This window comes from Talpa occidentalis, unplaced genomic scaffold (genome assembly GCF_014898055.3).
Source record: "Talpa occidentalis isolate TD23 unplaced genomic scaffold, MPIMG_talOcc4v2.1 talOcc4.7, whole genome shotgun sequence".
Taxonomy (NCBI): Eukaryota; Metazoa; Chordata; class Mammalia; order Eulipotyphla; family Talpidae; genus Talpa; species Talpa occidentalis.
The window spans coordinates 87,542,763-87,562,631 of record NW_023605083.1 but is presented as its reverse complement, the minus strand read 5'-3'; the positions used below and the strand labels follow the sequence as shown (position 1 = coordinate 87,562,631).

Below are 19,869 nucleotides of genomic sequence, written 5' to 3'. Positions count from 1 at the left end.
AGAGAAACTCTGCCATAAGGCAATGAGAGAAGTAATTTCTGGTCTAATTGTATGACATTAATTCATTCAACGAATACTAGTGAGTGATAAATACCGCCAAGGACAGTGTAAGCTTCTGAGGATATAGAGAATTTAGTCATATAAAAAAGGCTGGATACAGAAAATTTAGTCATATAAAAAAGGCTGGATAGGAGAAAATTATATATAACATATTTTCTCCATTCTAACAAAACCACGATAGACCCAGGTGTAAGAAAATCTCAGCAGAAAAAAAAAGCTATGAAATACTGAGGAATAAGTATAGCAAGCAAAACAGAAGACCTATGTATGTAAATAAAATTATATTTAATGACAAAACTCAATCTAGATATGAAAAATTCTATACTGTGTACTTAGCTGAGAATTTATTATCACAAAAAAACTGACTCTTCCCCAAACTGAAATATAAAGTACAATTGCAATTAAATTACTGAATATCAACCTTTTAAAAAAAGATTTATTTTGTATTTATTTATGCATAGAAGAACTGAGGTATAGGCCAGAAGTGTGGGGGGTGAGAGGATTCACCAGAGACAGAGTGGGGAACAGAACAGGCAGATCTACTGAAATACACTGCTGAAGAGAGCAGCGGGTGAGACAGAAGAGGTCTGCTATGCCATATGAGTTAGTAAAGTGGTCCAGGATAGAACTCATACTCACTGGCTGGGGGTAGTTTGAGGGCACTGAGACTTTAACATATGCGCCACCAGGGAGGCCTTGAATCTCAACTTTTAAGCCAATTGTCTCAGAGTTCTTTCTAGACATATCCATTAAAAAAAATCAGACTGACACCCCAGTTACTCTCCACCATGTTGTCATGTTTATAACTTGCATGGCATCCTATACTTGCTAAGATTATCTTGTATGTATTCACTTTTCCAGTTTTTTTTTCTCTATGAGTAAGTTCTCTATCTGAATTGTTCACCATGTTATCTTCATAGAAACTCAATTTATACTTGTAACCTGTTATAGGAGAGGGCATAGGAAGCCACTGGAAAACACTGAATGTCTCTTTATTGAGCTTATTGGTCAGGGATACCTATCACAGGAAGTGACATCACTGTTGAGACAAAAGGAAACATGGATTCCTCAGAGCCTGAGAGAGGCACAGAGTTGCTGGAGGGGAAAGATGGGAGGGGACGGGTATGTGTGCATGATTAGAAAGAGGAGAAAAACCATACATCACTAAAACCAAATTTTGAAGATTATTTAATAATATAGGATAAGGTATAAAACAGAATATTAACTACAGGTACAAAAATGAAAAATGATGTAAAAATTATATAAAATAAAATTTAAAATAAAATTTAAAAAATAACACTCAATAGTTAACAAAAACCTTAAAAAACACATCTGGACAATGTCAAGAAGTATGCAGATTATATATTATCATCACAGGTAAGATGGGGTCCAATTCAAAAAAAGTGATGCTCTGTTTGGGGGGAACTCCTCATCACTCTCAGTCCCTCTGCAGTGGAAGATGGGATCCTCAAGATGCCAAAAGGAAGGATGAACTGGGCGCCCTTCACAGCACTTTCAATGCTCTTTGAGGAATTAGAGGTCATAGTCATGGAGGGACAAACTCATATAGTGGAGTGGACTGTTGGGGGCTCAGTCTTACTGAGTCTGCACAGAGATGGAGCAGGAGACAGGAGAGCATGGGGGGGTTGTTCTTTGTGCTGTCAGCCACATGTCTCCACAAGTGACAGAGAGGTGCACAGACAGGGGAGGAGGATGAACAGTGCTTTGAGATGCCTGAAGGAGCCTGGTTCACAGGGGCTATACAGAAACACCGGGGTTCACAGATCTCTGGGGGCAGTGTCACCTCTGCTGATGAGGGCAGGTCCCAACATCCCGGCTCTGCAAGAACTGGGAATACAGGCTCAGAAGACAGTCACTAAAAGTAAGAACATTTTCTGAAAAGTATGTTCCTGGCAGAGTTTCCATGATAAGGAGGGAAAGATGTTGGAGGTGTGAACAGAAAGGAACCTGCATTCAGTGAATTCTTCTAGGGACCCTGACCTAGGAACTTCAAAATCCCCTCCAGAGAAAAGTAGAAGTAGACATTGCTGTCTTCCAGTGGCAAATGTGGAAAGGGAGGCTCAAGAGGTTGAGTGGATCACGCCAAGGTCAGACACTGGTATCAGCAGGAGTTGGATCTGCACTTCACTCTTGTGACTCCTAATGTCAGATACTGACATCTTGTGCTTGCTGGAGAGACTGGCAAAGCTAACATGGGGTGTCAAATAGCTTTCTATTAGACAGCTGGCTGTCCATTCTCCTGGTAGTCTCCAGCTGATGACTCCACCAGTCCAGTCTCCTGAATTCCTCCCATCAGTACCTGCTTGATAATGAACAGTCTCCCACTGACTTGCCCCAATCACAACCACCGTCAACCTGACATTCTGCCTGTTTTCTTAGCACCAAAGTGATAATTTCCAGCTACTTCAACACACAGTCCCTCAACTCCCCCATTCCTGTCTCTAGATGTTTTCAATTGTACCTGCTGCCTAAAACACTGTCTGTACCTCCACCTCCCACCTCCATCTTTCATTAAGTCTTGCTAAACCCAAAGGTCTCACCACAAATATTCCTAAGGGGACTTTGCAAACTTTCTACATCATTTCAGGTGTTCTGATGTTAATGGTAACACCTCGTTTTACACACCACATGCTAGAGAATACTCACTTCATGAAGTCCAGTTTCCCACCTGAAAGAAAGAGCTTAACACAAAAGGTTGTTCAATAAACATATGGTGACTAAGTGATAAAGGGCATCAATACTGGAAAATACATAATTGAGCTACTCTATTTTACCTTCAGAATACAGAGACCCATAAATATGAGAGGAACAGAAAGGAAAGCTCATGAATTTGTGGATGTGTAGAGGAGGGATATTTTTCACTGATCCTATGAATTGTCCTGAACCTTTTAAGTCTGAAAGTGGTAAAATCACGTTGTTTTATAGAAAGTTTGTAGGCATACCTGTTGCAGAATAAAAGACCAGTCGGACAGTTTCCATTTCCACCCAAATTGAGACTACTTAATGCCAAGGATCAGTCCCATAGCATAGTATCTCTCAGTCCAAACACAGACTCTCTAAGTTAATGTGCCCAGATTTTTAAGCTCCACCATGGGGGACAGAATATGAAATCCACAGCCATTCCCAAATATTCACCCTGGGATTTTTCTGTGTGTGAAAAGAAACACTTTCTCACCAGTCCAGTCCCTTTCCTCTCCCCTTCCCAGTCCCGTGGGCTGGCTCTGGTCCTTTCTGTTCTCCTCGATTATGAAGCCTTCCTATGTCCATCTCCTGTCTCCTCCAACACCTTTTTTCTGTGCCCCTTATTTTCCGTCATATCTTGACTGCATTAGGGCATGCTTGGTCTGTGTTTGCGGTGCCCAAAGGGTCTGCACTGGAGCTTGTGTCCCATCCCAGCTGAGGAGCTTACCTTCTTACTTCTATCAGGCTCAGTCACGACCACCAAAGACCTACTGCTTCTTATTCCATCCTCTACATCATGAAATTAACATGAAAATTGCTGAGGGCTCAGAGGCTGTCCCACCATGAGCAATGAACATAACAGCCTCATGTACAGGCTGCCTGCCTCTGCTCCAGCAAGTTTTCTGAATCCCAAAAGCAGCAGCACTGCAGAGAAGGTGGTTCCTTGTCATTAACATCAGAAATGCCTCAGGTGTTCTCAGCTCTGTGCTATAAGGGAACTTGTGCTATTCATTTATTTCCCAAGTAACCTCAGTATAAGTCGCTCAGCGGTCCTGTGGGAGACTGAAGCTCAGTAATTGCCCCATGCCCTATAAATTCCCTCAGGAGCAGTTTCTGGGAATGAAGAGGATGTGGTCCAGCAGTAATGGGATCTTTCTCTAAGAATCTTATTAATTTTCTATGTCTTAGGCTGAACTAGATGGTCACCGCCTCCATCCAAAAAGTATCCCCTTTGATCACCAATATCTGAAATGACATTCTATAAGCCACCAAAGATTGCTGCAGAAATTAGTATTTCTTATGAGGAGGAGACAGTAGAAAATGTATGAATCCAAGGGCATTCCTTGTCCAAATTGCATTTTTTCTATGAAGATCACTATAAGCATGGGGGTGGGGGAAGAAAGGGAACATAGTGGGACACAATGGTATCTGGGCTACAATCAGCAGACCTTGAGGACTAAAGTACACTGGGGCTGTGGGCTCCAGAAAATATCAGACTCTGAACAAGCTTGTTGTTCTACCTTAGATCCTGGATGAAAGTGGCTCCTGGGTCACCAGCAGCTGCCTTCCCTAGAGGGAGTGTCCAGCAGTGGTCCTTGAAGTGCAGCTGCTGCTGCCATGTGATCAGAGCTGAGATCCAACACAGACCCACTTCACTAGCATGTCTGCAGCCATGCTGCACGTGCATTCTGCTCTTCCATCAGGAAAATACTGTGAAATAAAAAGTCATAGAAAATACACAAAGTGTTAAAACTGTCACAGATATCATTATATTCCTTACTTTTTGCATTAATACTGTAATTTTTACAATCCATTCTCTTTGCATTGTGGACATGCAATTCCCTGCTTCTCTTATCTCTGCTACCAATTCTCTACACACAAGCAGAGAAATTTTCTTAAGGTCATTATTGAACACTGTCACAATCCTGTTTAATAATTTCAACAATAGTTTATTACACTAAAAAAGCAGCTTTATCCTTATCTTGTCTCCCTGTTGCATATTTATACATCCTCAACCATTATCATCCTCATTCTTTTTAATCCCATATCTTCAGCCATATTATCTATCTTTCAGTTCTTTGAAATTCCAAAGAAATACCTTTCAGACAAAGATAAAAGACCTTACACCTCAGGTCTTTTGTTTTGTTTTTGTTTTTTATTTTTTCCATTCCTGGAAGCTTTTTCCTTGGCTCTATAAATGCTTTTCTTTTTTAGAATTACAGCACTGCCTCAACTGTACAAACTGGTTAAACCATTTTGGAGAGTCTTTGGCAATATTAGTTATCTTTAGTGAGGAGCCCTAGAAGCACAGACACTCATGGTAATTATGAAGGTAGCTTATGAAGGCTCTCAGAAGATGCAGATAAGCAGGGATATGGACTCAGCACATTCATGTTAGCACGGCCTTGAGAAGATTGCGGGATCAAGAATTGCACCCATTGAGTCAGTCCCATCTCGAGGTAAGGTACAGCTTTGTCCACCTATGTCTGTCAGTAGTTTACCACTGACCACCCTCTTGCCTCCCAGGGCTGTGAGGGAGGGTGCTTAAGGACTTGTCCAGGGAAAGGTAATGCTGAGCCATTAACAACCAACATACTCAACATCTGTGGGGATGTGTAAGCTACCACTGAAAGGCACCATTATTTAGGTAATAACGAGAGAGGAAAAAAAATACAGTAGTAAGGTGTATTAATAATAATAATTCACCAGAGACAGAATCGAGAACAGAAAAGGCAGATTTATTGAAATGCACTGATAAGAGGAGCACCAGGAGAGGTTTCCTGCACAGAGAGTGAGGGGTTTGAGGTTCTGTTTATACTCCAGGTATCATTGACTGGTTCGGGTGACTGATCTTGAGCGTGTCCTGACTCATGATCTGGCTCAGCAGCATAATGGGTCAGTTTCCATGGCAGTCCCATCCACTCCCTTTGTCCATTCAAGCGTCCCAAACTTGCTTGCTGGGCTAGGAAAGAGACTTTAGTTTTGTTTTTCGTTTTTTTTTAAGGTTATTTTTTTAAGAAGTGGGGTGCAGGCCAGAGTCTGGGGTGGGGTCAGAAGATTCACCAGAGAGAGCGGGGAGCAGAACAGGCAGATGTACCGAAACACACTGCTGAGGGGAGCAGCCAGCGGCACAAGAGAGGTCTGCTGCTCCATGTTGAACTTACACCACAAAGGCTGGGGACAGCCTCACAAGTCTGCAATCAACCCCCTGTGCCACCAGGGAGGCCCCAGGGCTTTAGTTTTTAAATTTAGTAATGATACCATGACATTATAGCCCTTATGGAAAACAGCAGGGAGGTTCCTCAAAGAATTAAAAATAGATCCAACAATTCTACTTCTGGGTATCTACCCAAGGGACATGAAAATACTAATTCAAAAACATGCCTGCCAAAGTTCATGCAGCACTATTTGTGACATTCAAGGCATGGAAACAGGCTAAATAATCATCAACAGATGACTGGATAAAGAAGATTTATATACATGATGTGTGTTATATACATAATGGAATACTATTCAGCTATTAAAAATGAAATCTTACCATTTGTAACAACATAGATGGAAACTGAGGTGATTATGCTAAGCAAATTCAGTCAGAGAGAGACAAATACTAATGTGTAGAATATAAAGAATTCTTTTTTTAAAAAAAAGATTTATTTATTTATTTATTTATTTATACAAGCACTGGGTACAGTCAGAAGTGCGGGAGGGTGAGAGAATTCACCAGAGTCAGAGCGGGGAGCAGAGCAGGCAGAAGGACTGAAGCACACTGCTGAGGGGAGTAGCGGGCGGGAGGAGAGGTCTGCGCGCCATGTGGGACCCTCCTCCGGTGGCCGGGGAGCAGCCGGGGATCGAACCGGTGCTGCAGAGGCCGCAGGCAGCTTCGCAACCCAGCGCTCAACTGCTGTGCCACTGGGGAGGCCCTAAAGAAACATATTCTAACATGTAGAATATAAAGAAACAAACAAATACAACAAAATGACTAGGCCTTACAACAAAAATGGTGGTTACCAGAGGGGAAAGGAAGGAGGGTGGGAGAAATGGAGAGAAAGGAGTCAATGATAGTGGTGCATGGTACTAGAGCTTTTGTGGTGGAAGTAGTGTGATATATATACATTTATTGAGGTGTTTTGTTGAGGCTATTTAAGTTATGCCACTGAAACTTATAAAGTATGGTAAACCAATGGTATGTCATTAAAACAAACCAACATTCTCCCATAATCAAGGGTGCGAGCTTTCATAACATTTCACTCTCCCCTCCCCTGGGACCCTGGCTACAAAAGGAACCGCCCTCCATGTCTTACACCCCAGTCCACATCCTTCAGGCTTTTCTCTTCACACACTTCCTTTCAATAAAATATGTCTCCCCTCTGGATCTGCTCTGTGCAGTCTGTGTTGGTCTCTGAGGCCCAAAGAGGACTCTAGGTTCACCCCAACCTCTGCACTCTGGGTGTATCGTCTCTCTAACTGTTATTGTTCCTCTTGGATTGAAGCAAAGAAGCTCCTTTGTTGCCATCTGGGTGACATCTCAATTTGGGGCACTTCCTCTTTCATAATTGCCAAACCATTGTCATTTTCCACACAAATTTCCACTTAGGTGGGAAGCTCAGCTACCAAAACTTCACTTCACAGAAAAGTAGATTCATCTAAATTGGTTGATTGTAGCTTCCTGGGTAACAATCCATAGGTTTTCCTCACAAAGCTCTTCAGTGAGTTTGTTTCATGCCCTCACCCGAGACAATCAATTTACATTCATTTTCAGCCTTGGTATGGAATTGTGAATTTTATACTGTATAAATAAAAATCATAAGTCCAAATTATCTTTATAAAATGCATTTATTGAGGTAAGATCAATTTATGAATTTGTAGTAGCTTCAGATGTACATGATTATAATTCTACTTATGTACACACTACCTCATGACCACCATCTAAAGTCTACTTTCCATAGATCACCATGCAACTGACTCTCTTCACCCCATTTACCTGTCACCTCCATATTCATCTGGTAGCAACATATATGTCCTCTATCTAAGAATTTGTTTCTCTTTTGTTTTGTTTGATCTTTTGCTTTCTCTGTTTTCTACAAATGAGGACATATATTCTCCATCTGACTTAGTTCACTTAGCATAAGATCTTCATATTGTGACAAATGGAAAATTTTCATTTTATTATAACCAAAGACTATTTCATGTGTGTGTGTATGTGTGTCTGTATCACATATTTTGTACTCATTCACCCATCAATGGAGTTTGAAGTTGTTCCCATATCTTCACTGTTACAAATAAATATAACTTAAGTAGGTTTTAATCTTTACTGAAGCAAGATTCATTCATTCAACCCAAAGAAGTTTGAGAAGACATATCCTTTACTACAAATGTGACAATTAGCATTCGCAATCAGTCATGAGTTAGGCAGATAAGAAAGAAGACACTTTTTTACCATAATATGCAATTTAAATTGATATATCTTTTCATTATTTATTTATTTATTGAAAATAAACATGCCTGTATTGTTGAAAGCCTTCTTTTAATGTTTGCAAAGATTTTTGAATGATAACATTGAGACTTTAACTCTTTACATAACTTCCTATTATTATAGGAAAAATATACTTTCTACTTATAGTTGTAAACTATTTGCCATCCAATATTGAACTTTCTTGCTAACCATATGATCATTAATACATTTTCCATGACCTTATTGATTGAGTTTTAAAAGTAACATAAAAGGCTACAGAGACTTTAAGATTTTAAATAAGGCAAAAGACATTTCTCCTTGTGAAGTTATTTCAAGTAAAATAAAACTAAAGTAATATAAAATAAGAAAATAAATAAGCAAATCTGTTAGGACAGATTACTTTAAAGTTAATAAGCAATTCTTAACATATTATCAAAATGTAAGTCTTGATGTCCTCAAAAATAACCAACTCATATTGGGGAATTGAAGATGAGGGTGGCACACAGCACAAGTGGAATTCAGAAATGAGACACTTGAGAAAAAAGTTTCTCTAAAGTTTCTCACTGATGGCACAGAACACACCCGTAGTTTTTCTGCAGAAGTTACTGCCCCCTCAAGAAGGAGACTTTTCCCCTGAAAAGAACCCCCAGAGCTCCCTTCATGTCCTTGTTCCGCAGGCTGTAAATGAAGGGGTTCAGCAGGGGAGTCACCACTGTGTACATCACAGCAGCTGCTGTATTCTTTTCCACTGAGTTGGAGGAAGGGGGTGAGGGGCACAGATAAGCCCTGATCACTGTTCCAAAGAACAGGGCAACAACAGCAAGATGAGACCCACAGGTAGAGAAGGCCTTGCGCCTCCCCTGGGCAGAGGGGAGCCTGAGAATGGCTGTAACAATGCGGATATAAGAGATCAGGATGAGTGTAAAGGGGACTAAAATGCATGTTCCCCCAAGCAAGAGGAGTGAAAGGTCATTGACCTTAGTGTCAGAGCAAGCCAACTTTATCAAGGGTTGTAGATCACAGTAGAAGTCAGGAATAATTCTGTTAGAGCAGAAGGAAAGTTGAAGTGTGAGTATGGTCTGGATCAAAGAGGTAATATTTGTAAGGGTCCAGCAGACAGTGATCAGGAAGATGCAGCGGAGGGGGCTCATAATCATCGTGTAGTGGAGAGGTTGGCAGATGGCCACATAGCGGTCATAGGCCATTGTGGCCAAGAGAAAGCTGTCCATGTCCCCAAAAGTCAAGAAGAAGTAGAGCTGGGTCAGGCATCCCCCATAGGAAATAGATTTGCTCTGGGTCTGGATGTTCACGAGGGCCTTTGGCACAGTGGTGGAGACGAAAAGGATGTCTGCACTGGACAGGCTGGCAAGGAAGAAGTACATGGGCATGTGGAGACGTGTGTCAGTAGCAATGGCCAGGATGATGAGCAGGTTGCCAGTCACAGTGACCAAGTACATGCACAGGAATACCAGGAAGAGGGCACCTTGCTGCTCTGGCCTCTCTGAGAGTCCCCAGAGGAGGAACTCAAAACTGCTGGTCTGGTTCCCTTGTGCCATGACTTTGAAGTCACAGAAAGAGACCTTGATTGAGAATCTTTAAAATATGCTAAACATATTTCTCTAAATGGTTGATAAATGTGCCATTTTCTTAAATCTGGAGAAGACAGAAGGATGTTATGCATTTCTGTTACTCAAACCATATATACAGTGTATTTATAAAAATAAAATAAATAATACAATGTACTAGGAAATGTGGGAAGCACAATTTAAAAGAATTTAAATAGTCTTTTTATTTCTCCATACTTTCTTTCCCAAATTTCTTAGGTTTCTGTTAGTTCAGTTGTACTTTTAGGGGAGTTATAAAGTTCTCATTCATTCATTTCTCAGATACTAAGAACCAACTCTGGAGCTGATACTGTCATAGGTAAACAATACAATAACATTCTTAACCTTAAGAATTTTCAATTTAATAATTGGTTATATTAAACTCTGGTAAAATTTGAATCAGGCTCTTAATCAAAGCTAATAATAAAGTGGATAGCCGACTCTCTGATCCCAATTCATGGGGGCAATCAAGATTCAGCAAGCAGATGGTCTGATCCTGTGAAGAGACTGCTTTTGATTAAACTGCTCTTTCTGTGGTAAAAATTTGAAAACTGTTTCCTTCAGACAAACTAGTAACTTCAAAGGATGTCAACTCCAAGATTTATGACATTGCTAGCACTCTCAGTTTGTCAGACCATTATGCTCTAAATATGGGAAAATTTACAAGTCTTTTTGTTTTCCTCAAAGCATAGACAACATCAGATAGATGTATTTACTAAATCCCTACCCAGATTTTCTTTGTAGAAATCCTTGAAATGTTTCGTGTAACCACCTTGCACACTATGTATAATGCTTGTTGAAAAGCTCAGAACTCACGCAGCTTTCCTAGTGGTAACTGGAGGTTGTTTCTGGAAGTTGTTCCTGGGCTCAAGTTCTCTGTCTTATTCTTTAATTAACTCACTTACTTTCATTTCCTTCAGTTTATTTAAACTGACAAGGGTTCTCTACCTGATGCTGTCTCAGGTGCCATGCTTTACCTGTTCTGATGTATATGGCTTTCAGACATAGTTTCATATTATCCATTCTGCCAGAAACCAGTTATAAAGCAGTTATTTTGGAAAGATATATTGAGATCATTCTTTAAACAATGAAGAATGAAACAAAGAATTGGTTCCTTGAAAAGATTAGCAAAACTGACAGACTTATTGTAAGACTCACAAAGAAAAAAAGACTCACAAAGAAAAAAGACTCACAAAGAAATAATTAAAAACAAGAGACACTTGCAGGCCATGTGTAGGGTGAGGGTGCTAGGTGCCAGAACCTAGAGCCACCTCTTCCAGGATACAGGGCGCCCCTTCTCCTGTCATGTGTCGCACATGTTTGTGAGATGCCTGGTGCTAAACTATTCTTAGATGATCTGCTTATGGGGTTTCACATGTAGCAGAGCAGCTTCCTTGCTACATTTTATTGAAAGTCAGCCCTCCACACAAGCATTTGCAAGAAAGAAAAAAAGAAAACAAAGGTTAAAAAAAAAGTATAGAAGGTAGGACAGAAGAGAAATACATGACCACGATAGAGTACTATGAAAACATATATGCTGACAAATTAGATAATCTAGAAGAAATGAACAATTCTTAGAATCATGCATTCCTGAAATAGAAAATCTGAATAGACCAAACTTGAGTAAAGAAGTTATAGAAACAATAATCCAAAGTCTCTTCCCAAATAAAAAGCCCAGGACCAAATAGCTTCATTAATGAATTCTACCAGTTTGTCAGAGAACAGCTTATACCTATTCTTATCAAAATTTTCAAAAATTGAAGATAAGGAACATTTCTAGCCATGTTTTCTGAGTCCAGTATTACCTTAAAACCAAAGTCAGAAAAGGACATAATGAAAAAAGAAAACTATAGACCAATATCTCTGATGAACATATTCAAATATCCTCAACAAAATACTAGCACACTAAATTCAATAATATATTTAAATTATCATACACCATGATCTTTAGGATTTATTAGAGAGATGAAAGGATGGCTTAACATATTCAAACCCACTAATGTAATACAAAGGACAAAATTTAATTCATCATCTCAATAGATGCAAAAAAAAATTAACATGATTCAACATCTATTTATGATCTTAAAAATCGCACTATAAAATGGGTATAGAAGGAATGTGCATCAACACAATAAAGATTGCATCTGACAAATCTATAATTGGCATCCTATTCAAAGGTTAACAACTGTAAAGTTTTCCTTAAGACCAGGAATAAGGAAAAAAATGTCCATTATAACCACTGGTACTGAACATAATATTGGATGTCCCAGTCAGAGCAAGAAAAAGAAATAAAAGGTATCCAAATGATAAGGTAAGAAATAAAGATATTGGTACATAAAGTGGAAGGATCAACATGGCAGTGGGGAACTGCTATATGTCCTCCCATTAAAAAAAAAATTATAGGGAGGAAAAGTGACAGATCCCTGCCTGAGAGAACCTGGACACAGAAGATAAAAAGGTGACTCTGTCAAACTGCCTAAAGAGGAAAGCTGAGAGGAAAGGTCAGAACCCTGCTACCCTCCCCCACCCACAAAGTCGGCACACTCCAACCAACAAATAGGAGGGAGAAAAACTAACAACAAGAATGAAGAAAATATTGTTTAAAAGAATAATAATAATAAAAAAGAATAATAGAAGGTGGATCAACATGGTGGCAAGGAAACGCTACAAGTAAGACCTCTCATAAAAAAATAAAGTCAATAGGGAGGAAAAGCGGCAGTTCCCTGCGAGAAATGGGACACGAAGATAAACGGGTGACTCTGGCAAACTGCCCAAAGAAGAAAGTAGCCATAAAAGAGGACTAGAAGGGAGGAAAGCTCAGAACCCTACTACCCTTCCCCACCCACAAAGTTGGCACTATCTGACCAACAGAAAGGAGGGAAAAAAAAAAAACTAAAACAGCCAACAAGAACAAACTATGCATTAAGCAGGACTGTGAGTAGAAAGGAACTATTTCAGCCACCACACCCTGTGAACTGGAACTGTGGAGAACCATGCAGGAAACGCCACAGAGGTGAGAGAACGAATGGCTCCAGGTGCCATTAGAGAAAAACAAAGGCTCCCAGGAGACCTACAAATAGCCCAAGGCCAGCCAGTAAGCTTGTGCGGAAAAGCGGCGCACTTGGAAACATACGGGGATCTCGGCTGCCCAGGACCCTGCGCCTGGGACCTAGGCTTGCAGGGAGACTCGTGGGAGTCCTCATTGAGGTGAATGTCCCTCACTGAGTAATCAGAAACCAGGCGCCTGGACACAGGAGCGGAGTGCAAAAGGCGCCATTTCTGCGGACACTGAACTGGGCTACAGCCCGCATTCTGGACCTGGGGACTTTGGAACTGAGACCCAGGGCATGAAATTCGGGGCGTGGGATCCCCACGACAGTGGGGCACATAGCAGACACAGCACCCCCATGCCGTTGAGGCGCTCCACACCAATCCCACTCTGTTCCCCTGGACCGACAGGGTAAAAAAACAGTTCCCAAAGGACACTAGGAAAGATCTCTGGCGCCACCTAGTGACCAGAAAAAAATCACCAACACCCTATAGTTGGAAACCGGGGATCCCAAAACACCCTCAGGCACTGAGAGAGGGTGGGTCATGCAAACGAGGGTAAGGGGGAAAATGAGGCGTGGAGCAAGACCCCATCCTGGAACTGAGAGCCAGTTTCAGGATCCTGGGTGTGGGATGCACCATAATAGTGGACACTCCACAGGGTGACAGCCAGCGTTTTGGATCTGATAGCCCTGGAACTGAGACTTAGAGTGCAGAATTCAGGGCACAGGATCCATACAACTGCGGGCACAGCACCGAGTGAACACCGGGCAGACATAGCACCCGGCTTGAACAAGACCCCCTGTGTTGAGGTGCTTCCCTGCCCGCCTCTGTTTCTCAGAGAACTACTGGGAAAAAGCACAGATCAGCAAGTACAGGTCTCTAGGGCCTCCCAGTGACCAGAACAAAATCACCAACTAGCTGATTCCCTGCTGGAACTGAGTATATACAGAGGGAGGGAACTGTAAGGAACAGTGCCCAGCAACACAGCATCAACACCCAGGTGGAGTTTCAGCATACAGTGCTAGACTCGGTCTGGTAAGCAGTTTCTGACATCACTGAAGGAGTACCCCAAAGAGATGCTCACCAGTGGTACAACTTCCCAATGCATAGAACTAATTAGAAAGCAAACAGCAGGGAGAAGGAAAGATATAAATAACCAAGAAAGCCTGCAGGAGGAAGACACCACAAAAAGAAAAAGTCACCAGAGCTCAACAATGACATGGAAGAACTTCTTGGCCTGTCAAATAGAGAATTAATGATCATCATGATTAAAAAGCAGAAAGAAAACAAAAAGGAAAAAAATGACTTGAGACAAATAATCACAGAACTGAAAAAACGAAATTGAGACCTCAAGAAAGGAAAGAAGGGCCTCCCCTGGTGGTGCAGCAGTTGAGCACTGGGCTGCTAGGTTGCCTGTAGCCTCTACAGTGCTGGTTCGATCCCCAGCCACCAGTGAGGGTCCCACATGGTGCACAGACCTCTCCTACCGTGCTTGCTGCTCCACTCAGCAGTGTGTTTCATCGGTCTGCCAGTTCTGTTCCCCACTCTGGCTCTGGTGAATGCTCTCACCCTCCCGTGCTTCTGACTGTTCCCAGTGCTTGTATAAATAAATAAATAAATAAATAAATAAATCTTTTTTTAAAAAAAAAGAAAAAGAAAGGAAAGAAAAGAAATGCAGGAGATTAAAAGATTACTAGAGAAGATTAAAAAAAACTTGGGAAAACCAATGAAAACAGAATCAATGAAATGGAAGAACCGATCAGTACCATCAGATACAGAAATTAAAAAAGAGCCAAAAGAGAAAAAGAGAGAGAAGTGCAAAGGAAGAAGTATGAAGACATTCTTCGATAATCATCAGACTCCATGAAGAGAGGAAATGTAAGAGTTATAAGCATTCCAGAAGGTGAGGAGAGAGACAAAGGAACTGAGAAATTATTCAAGGAGATAATTGAAGAAAACTTCCCAAACATGAAAAAGCAAGAAGAACACCCAATTACCGCAATGAAAAGAAAACTACAACAAGACACATAATAGTAGAGCTTCCAAGAGTCCAAAAAAAAGGAAAAAATAATGAAACTGGCAAGGGGGAAGAAACAGATAACTTAGAAGGGAAAAACAATCAGTTAACTTCAGACTTCTCCGAAGAAACACTACAGGCAAGAAGAGAATGGAGTAACACATTCAACAAACTTCAACACAGCAAATGCCAACCAAGAATACTTTACCCTGCAAAGCTCTCCTTCCTCTATGGAAAAAAAAAAATATGGACCTTTTCAGACAAACAGAAACTCCAGAAATTCATTACAAATAACCCCCTCTCCAAAAAATTCTATAAGAAGTCCAAAAGCCAAAAAAATAGAGGAATGAATAAGAAGAACAGAATAAAGCAAGGTATAAAATCACAAAAAAAGACAAACAAAATGGCAAACACAGATGCCAACAAATCAATATTAACTCTAAATGTAAATGGATTAAACTCATCAATAAAAATACACACTGGATTAAAAAACAAAATCCAACCTTCTGCTGTCTCCAGGAAACACATTTAACCACAAAAGATAAACATAGACTGAAAGTAAAATGTGGGAAAACAATCCTACAAGCAAATGGACCAAAAAAGAAGGCAGGAACAGCTATACTTGTATCAGATGAAATAGACTTCAAATTAAAAAAAGTAAAAAGAGACAAAGACAGACACTACATTATGATCAAGGGGACAATACACCAGGAAGAAATAACACTCATCAACATATGCTCACCAAATGAAGGAGCACCAAAATATATTAGACAATTATTATCAGCTCTGAAAACAGACATTAAAGAAAATACATATAAAGTGGGAGACTTCAACACCCACTCTCACCAATGGACAGATGAACAAGACAAAAAATAGACACTAGAGCCCTAAATAAAGATATAGAACTCATGGACTTAATGGACATCTATAGGACACTGCACCCAAAAAAAATACAAGTACACATTTTTCTCAAGTGCGCACAGATCATTCTCCAGAATCGATCACATACTGGGCCACAAGACAAACATCAATGATACATGAAGATCAAAATCATTCCAACTATCTTCTCCAATCATAAAGGCATCAAACTAGAAATAAATCATGAAAAGAAAACAAGGAACCCTCCCACTTCATGGAGATTGAAATCCACACTACTGGAAGACCACTGGACTAATGAGGAGATCAAAGAAGAAATTAAAAAATACTTTGAGTTGAATGACAAAGAGGACACCACATTCTGGAATGTATGGGATGCAGCAAAAGCAGACAGAAGAGGAAAATATATAGCAATACAGGCTCACATCAAGAAACAGGAAAGAACTCAAAGAAACAACCTAATCTCACATCTCAAAGAACTAGAAAAAGGACAACAAAAGAACCCTAAAGCCAGTAGAAGAAAGGAAATAATAAAAATCAAAGCAGAAATAAACGAAATAGAAATTAAAAAAAAAAATCCCAAACGATCAATGAAACCAAAAGTTTGTTCTTTGAAAAAATAAACAAAATAGACAAACCTCTAGCCAGGCTTACAAAGAAAAAATGTGAGAAAACACATATAAATAGGATTATAAATGAAAGAGGAGAAATCACAACAGATTCAGTATAAATCAAAAGAATAATCAGAGATTACTGTGAACACTTACATGCAAACAAATTCAACAACCTAGGAGAGATGGGCAAATTCCTCGAACAATATAATCATCCAAAGCTGGACAAAGAAGAAACAGAACAACTAAACAGACCAATTACAAGCAGCAAAATTGAGGCAGTAATCAAAGCGCTCCCGAAAAACAAAAGCCCAGGTCCAGATGGCTTTACAAATGAATTCTACCAAACATTCGGCAGTGTAGTAGTGCCTCTCCTACACAAACTCTTTCAAAAAAATTGAAAAAGAAGGAATACTATCAAATACGTTCTATGACACCAACATAATACTAATACCAAAACCAAACAAAGATAGCATAAAAAAAAAAAAGAAAATTACAGACCAATCTCCTTAATGAACACTGATGCAAAAATCCTCAACAAAATCCTTGCCAACAGAATCCAACAATGCATCAAAGGGATAACACACCATGATCAAATGGGATTCATCCCAGGGGCACAAGGATGGTTCAACTTATGAAAATCGATCAGTGTAATCCAACACATCAACAAAAAGAAAAATAAAAACCATATGATCATATCAATAGATGCTGAGAAAGCATTTGATGAAGTCCAACATCCACTTATGATGAAGGCCCTTGAAATTATCAGGATAGAAGGAACATACCTTAACATGATAAAAGCCATATATGACAAACCCACTGCCAATATTCTTTTCTTTTTTTTTTAAAGATTTATTTACTTTTATACAAGAACTGGGGTACAGGCCAGATGCGCGGGAGGGTGAGAAGATTCACCAGAGACAGAACAGGGAACAAAACAGGCAGACTGACTGAAATACACTGTTGAGGGGAGCAGCAGGTGAGACAGGAGATGTCTGCTTCACCATGTGGGATTCTCGTCAGCCCGCCAGGAATCAAATCCGCGCTGCAGAGGCTGCGGACAGCTTCACAGTGCAGCGCTCAACCTACTGTGCCACCAGGGAGGCCCCCAATATTATTTTCAATGGTGAGAAGCTGAAGGCCTTTCCTTTAAGATCAGGAAGAAGATAAGGATGTCCTCTCTCACCACTGCTCTTCAATATAATACCGGAGGTCCTAGCCAGGGAAATAAGTTAAGAGAAAGACATACAAGGAATCCAAATAGGGAAAGAAGTAAACTATCACTATTTGCAGACGATATGATAATATACGTACAGAAACCTTAAACTACCACAGAAAAACTACTCGAAATAATCAACCAGTTGAGTAAAGTAGCAGGATACAAAATCAACCCACAAAAATCAGTAACCTTCCTATACACAATCAGTCTGAAAAAGAAGAAATCAAGAAAACCATCCCTTTTATAATTGAAACAAAAAAAATCAAATACTTGGGAATAAACCTAACAAAAGAAGTGAAATACCAATACAAAAAATTATAAAACACTGTTAAAAGAAATAGAAGAAGACTCAAAGAAATGGAATGACATCCCCTGATCATGGATTGGAAGAATTAACATTATTAAAATGGCCATCCTACCAAAAGCAATATACAGAGTCAATGCTATTCCAATAAAAATCTCAATGACATTCCTCAAAGAAATAGAACAAATACTGATGAAATTCATATGGCACCACAAAAAACCATGAATAGCCAAAGCCTCACTGATGAAAACAAAGGAGAAAGGAGGTATCACACTTCCAAACCTCAAGCTACACTACAAAGCCATAATAATTAAAAACAGTTTGGTATTGGAACAAAAACAGACACACAGACCAATGGAACCAAATAGAGAGCCCAGAAATAAAACCACATTTATATATGGACAACTGATCTTTGACAAAGGAGCAAAGAATATGCAATGGAACATGGACAGTTTGTTCAATAAATGGTGCTAGGAAAACTGGACCACCACATGCAAAAAAATGAAACTAGACCACTGATTGGGAAAAATTATTTGCACTCTAGTTAACTGATAAGGGACTGGTCACAAAGATATACAAAGAACTCACATGACTCCACAAAAACAAAATAAACAATCCAGTCAAGAAATGGGCAGAAGAACTTAAAAGACATTTCTCCAAAGAGGAAATGCAAATGGTCAACGGCATATGAAAAAATGTTCAACATCCCTTATAATCACAACCACACTGAGATACCACCTTACACCAGTAAGAATGGCACATATCAAAAAAACTAGCAACAAGAAATGTTGGCGAGGATGTGGTGAAAAAGGAACTCTCCTACATTGCTGGTGGGAGTGCAAACTGGTCCAACCACTATGGAAAGCTGTCTGAAGGTTCCTCAGTCGACTAAAAATGGAGCTACCATATGACCCGGCAATTCCACTACTAGGGATCCACCCAAAGGACACAAAAACATTGATTCAAAAGAGCACCTGTACACCTATGTTTATTGTAGCACTATTTACAATACGTAAAACCTGGAAACAACGCAAATGCCCAAAATTAGATGACTGGATTAAGAAGATGTGGTATATATACACAATGGAATATTATTCAGCAATCAAAAAGATAAACTCATGACATTCACAGCAACATGGATGGAGCTAGAAGGAATTATGCTCAGTGAAATAAGCCAAAAGGAAAAAGAAAAATAGTGGATGGTTTCACTTATAACAGGAGTATAGGGGAACCCAATAAGACATCAGTGTAAAAAAAAAAAGTACAAAACACAACAAAGCAAAAACAGACAATTATAAACCAGAGACACACTGTAGGGGAGGAGGAGGGAGAGGGATCAGAGGGAGAGAGGAGCACAGGGGACTGTGGTGATGGTGCATGGGTGCACTGGGGAAAGGAATTCCATGGGGACTCAATCTGAGGTGGTGGGGGGAAGCAAATATTGTTTAAAAATAATAAAAAAATAAAAATTTATAAAATTTTAAAAAAGAAACAAAAAGCAAAAGACCACCTGTACCCCTATGTTTATTACAGCACTATTTACAATAGGTAAAACCTGGAAACAACCCAAATGCCCAAAAATAGATGACTGGATCAAGAAGATGTGGTATATATACACAATGGAATATTATTCATCAATCAAAAAAGATAAACTCATCCCATTTGCAGCAATGTGGATGGAACTGGAAGGAGTTATGCTCAGTGAAATAAGCCAGAAGGAAAAAGAAAAATATTGGATGGTTTCACTTATAGCAGGAATATAGGGGAACCAAATAAGACATCAGTGTAAAAAAAAAATAACAGTACAAAACACAACAAAGCAAAAACAGACAATTATAAATCAGAGTCATCCTGCAGAGGAGGAGGCAGGAGAGGGATCAGAGGGAGGGAGGGAGGAGCACAGGGGACTGAGGTGATGGTGCATGGGTGCACTGGTGAAGGAAACTCTATGGGGACTACACCTGAAGGGGTG

The 19,869-nt window shown here is 39.9% G+C and overlaps 2 protein-coding genes across 6 annotated transcripts in view; both read right to left on the bottom strand.

The window, feature by feature from the left end:
- LOC119232357 (olfactory receptor 1P1-like) overlaps window positions 1-19,869 on the bottom strand; it is a 251,030-nt gene that overhangs the window by 87,489 nt on the left and 143,672 nt on the right. For all 5 annotated transcript variants that reach the window (XR_008549515.1, XR_005122053.2, XR_008549514.1 and 2 more), the window contains exon 7: window positions 4,284-4,473. The gene's annotated coding sequence lies outside the window, so the exon portion shown is untranslated. The remainder of the gene's footprint in view (window positions 1-4,283; window positions 4,474-19,869) is intronic.
- On the bottom strand, window positions 8,818-9,771 carry LOC119232359 (olfactory receptor 1P1-like). The gene has a single exon (XM_037494355.1). The coding sequence runs from the start codon at window positions 9,769-9,771 to the stop codon at window positions 8,818-8,820; it is 954 nt and encodes a 317-aa protein (XP_037350252.1).

What these genes read in the sequence shown, in the direction of transcription:
- LOC119232359 (XM_037494355.1), bottom strand. Translation starts at nt 9,771, where the DNA reads ATGGCACAAGGGAACCAGACCAGCAGTTTTGAGTTCCTCCTCTGGGGA.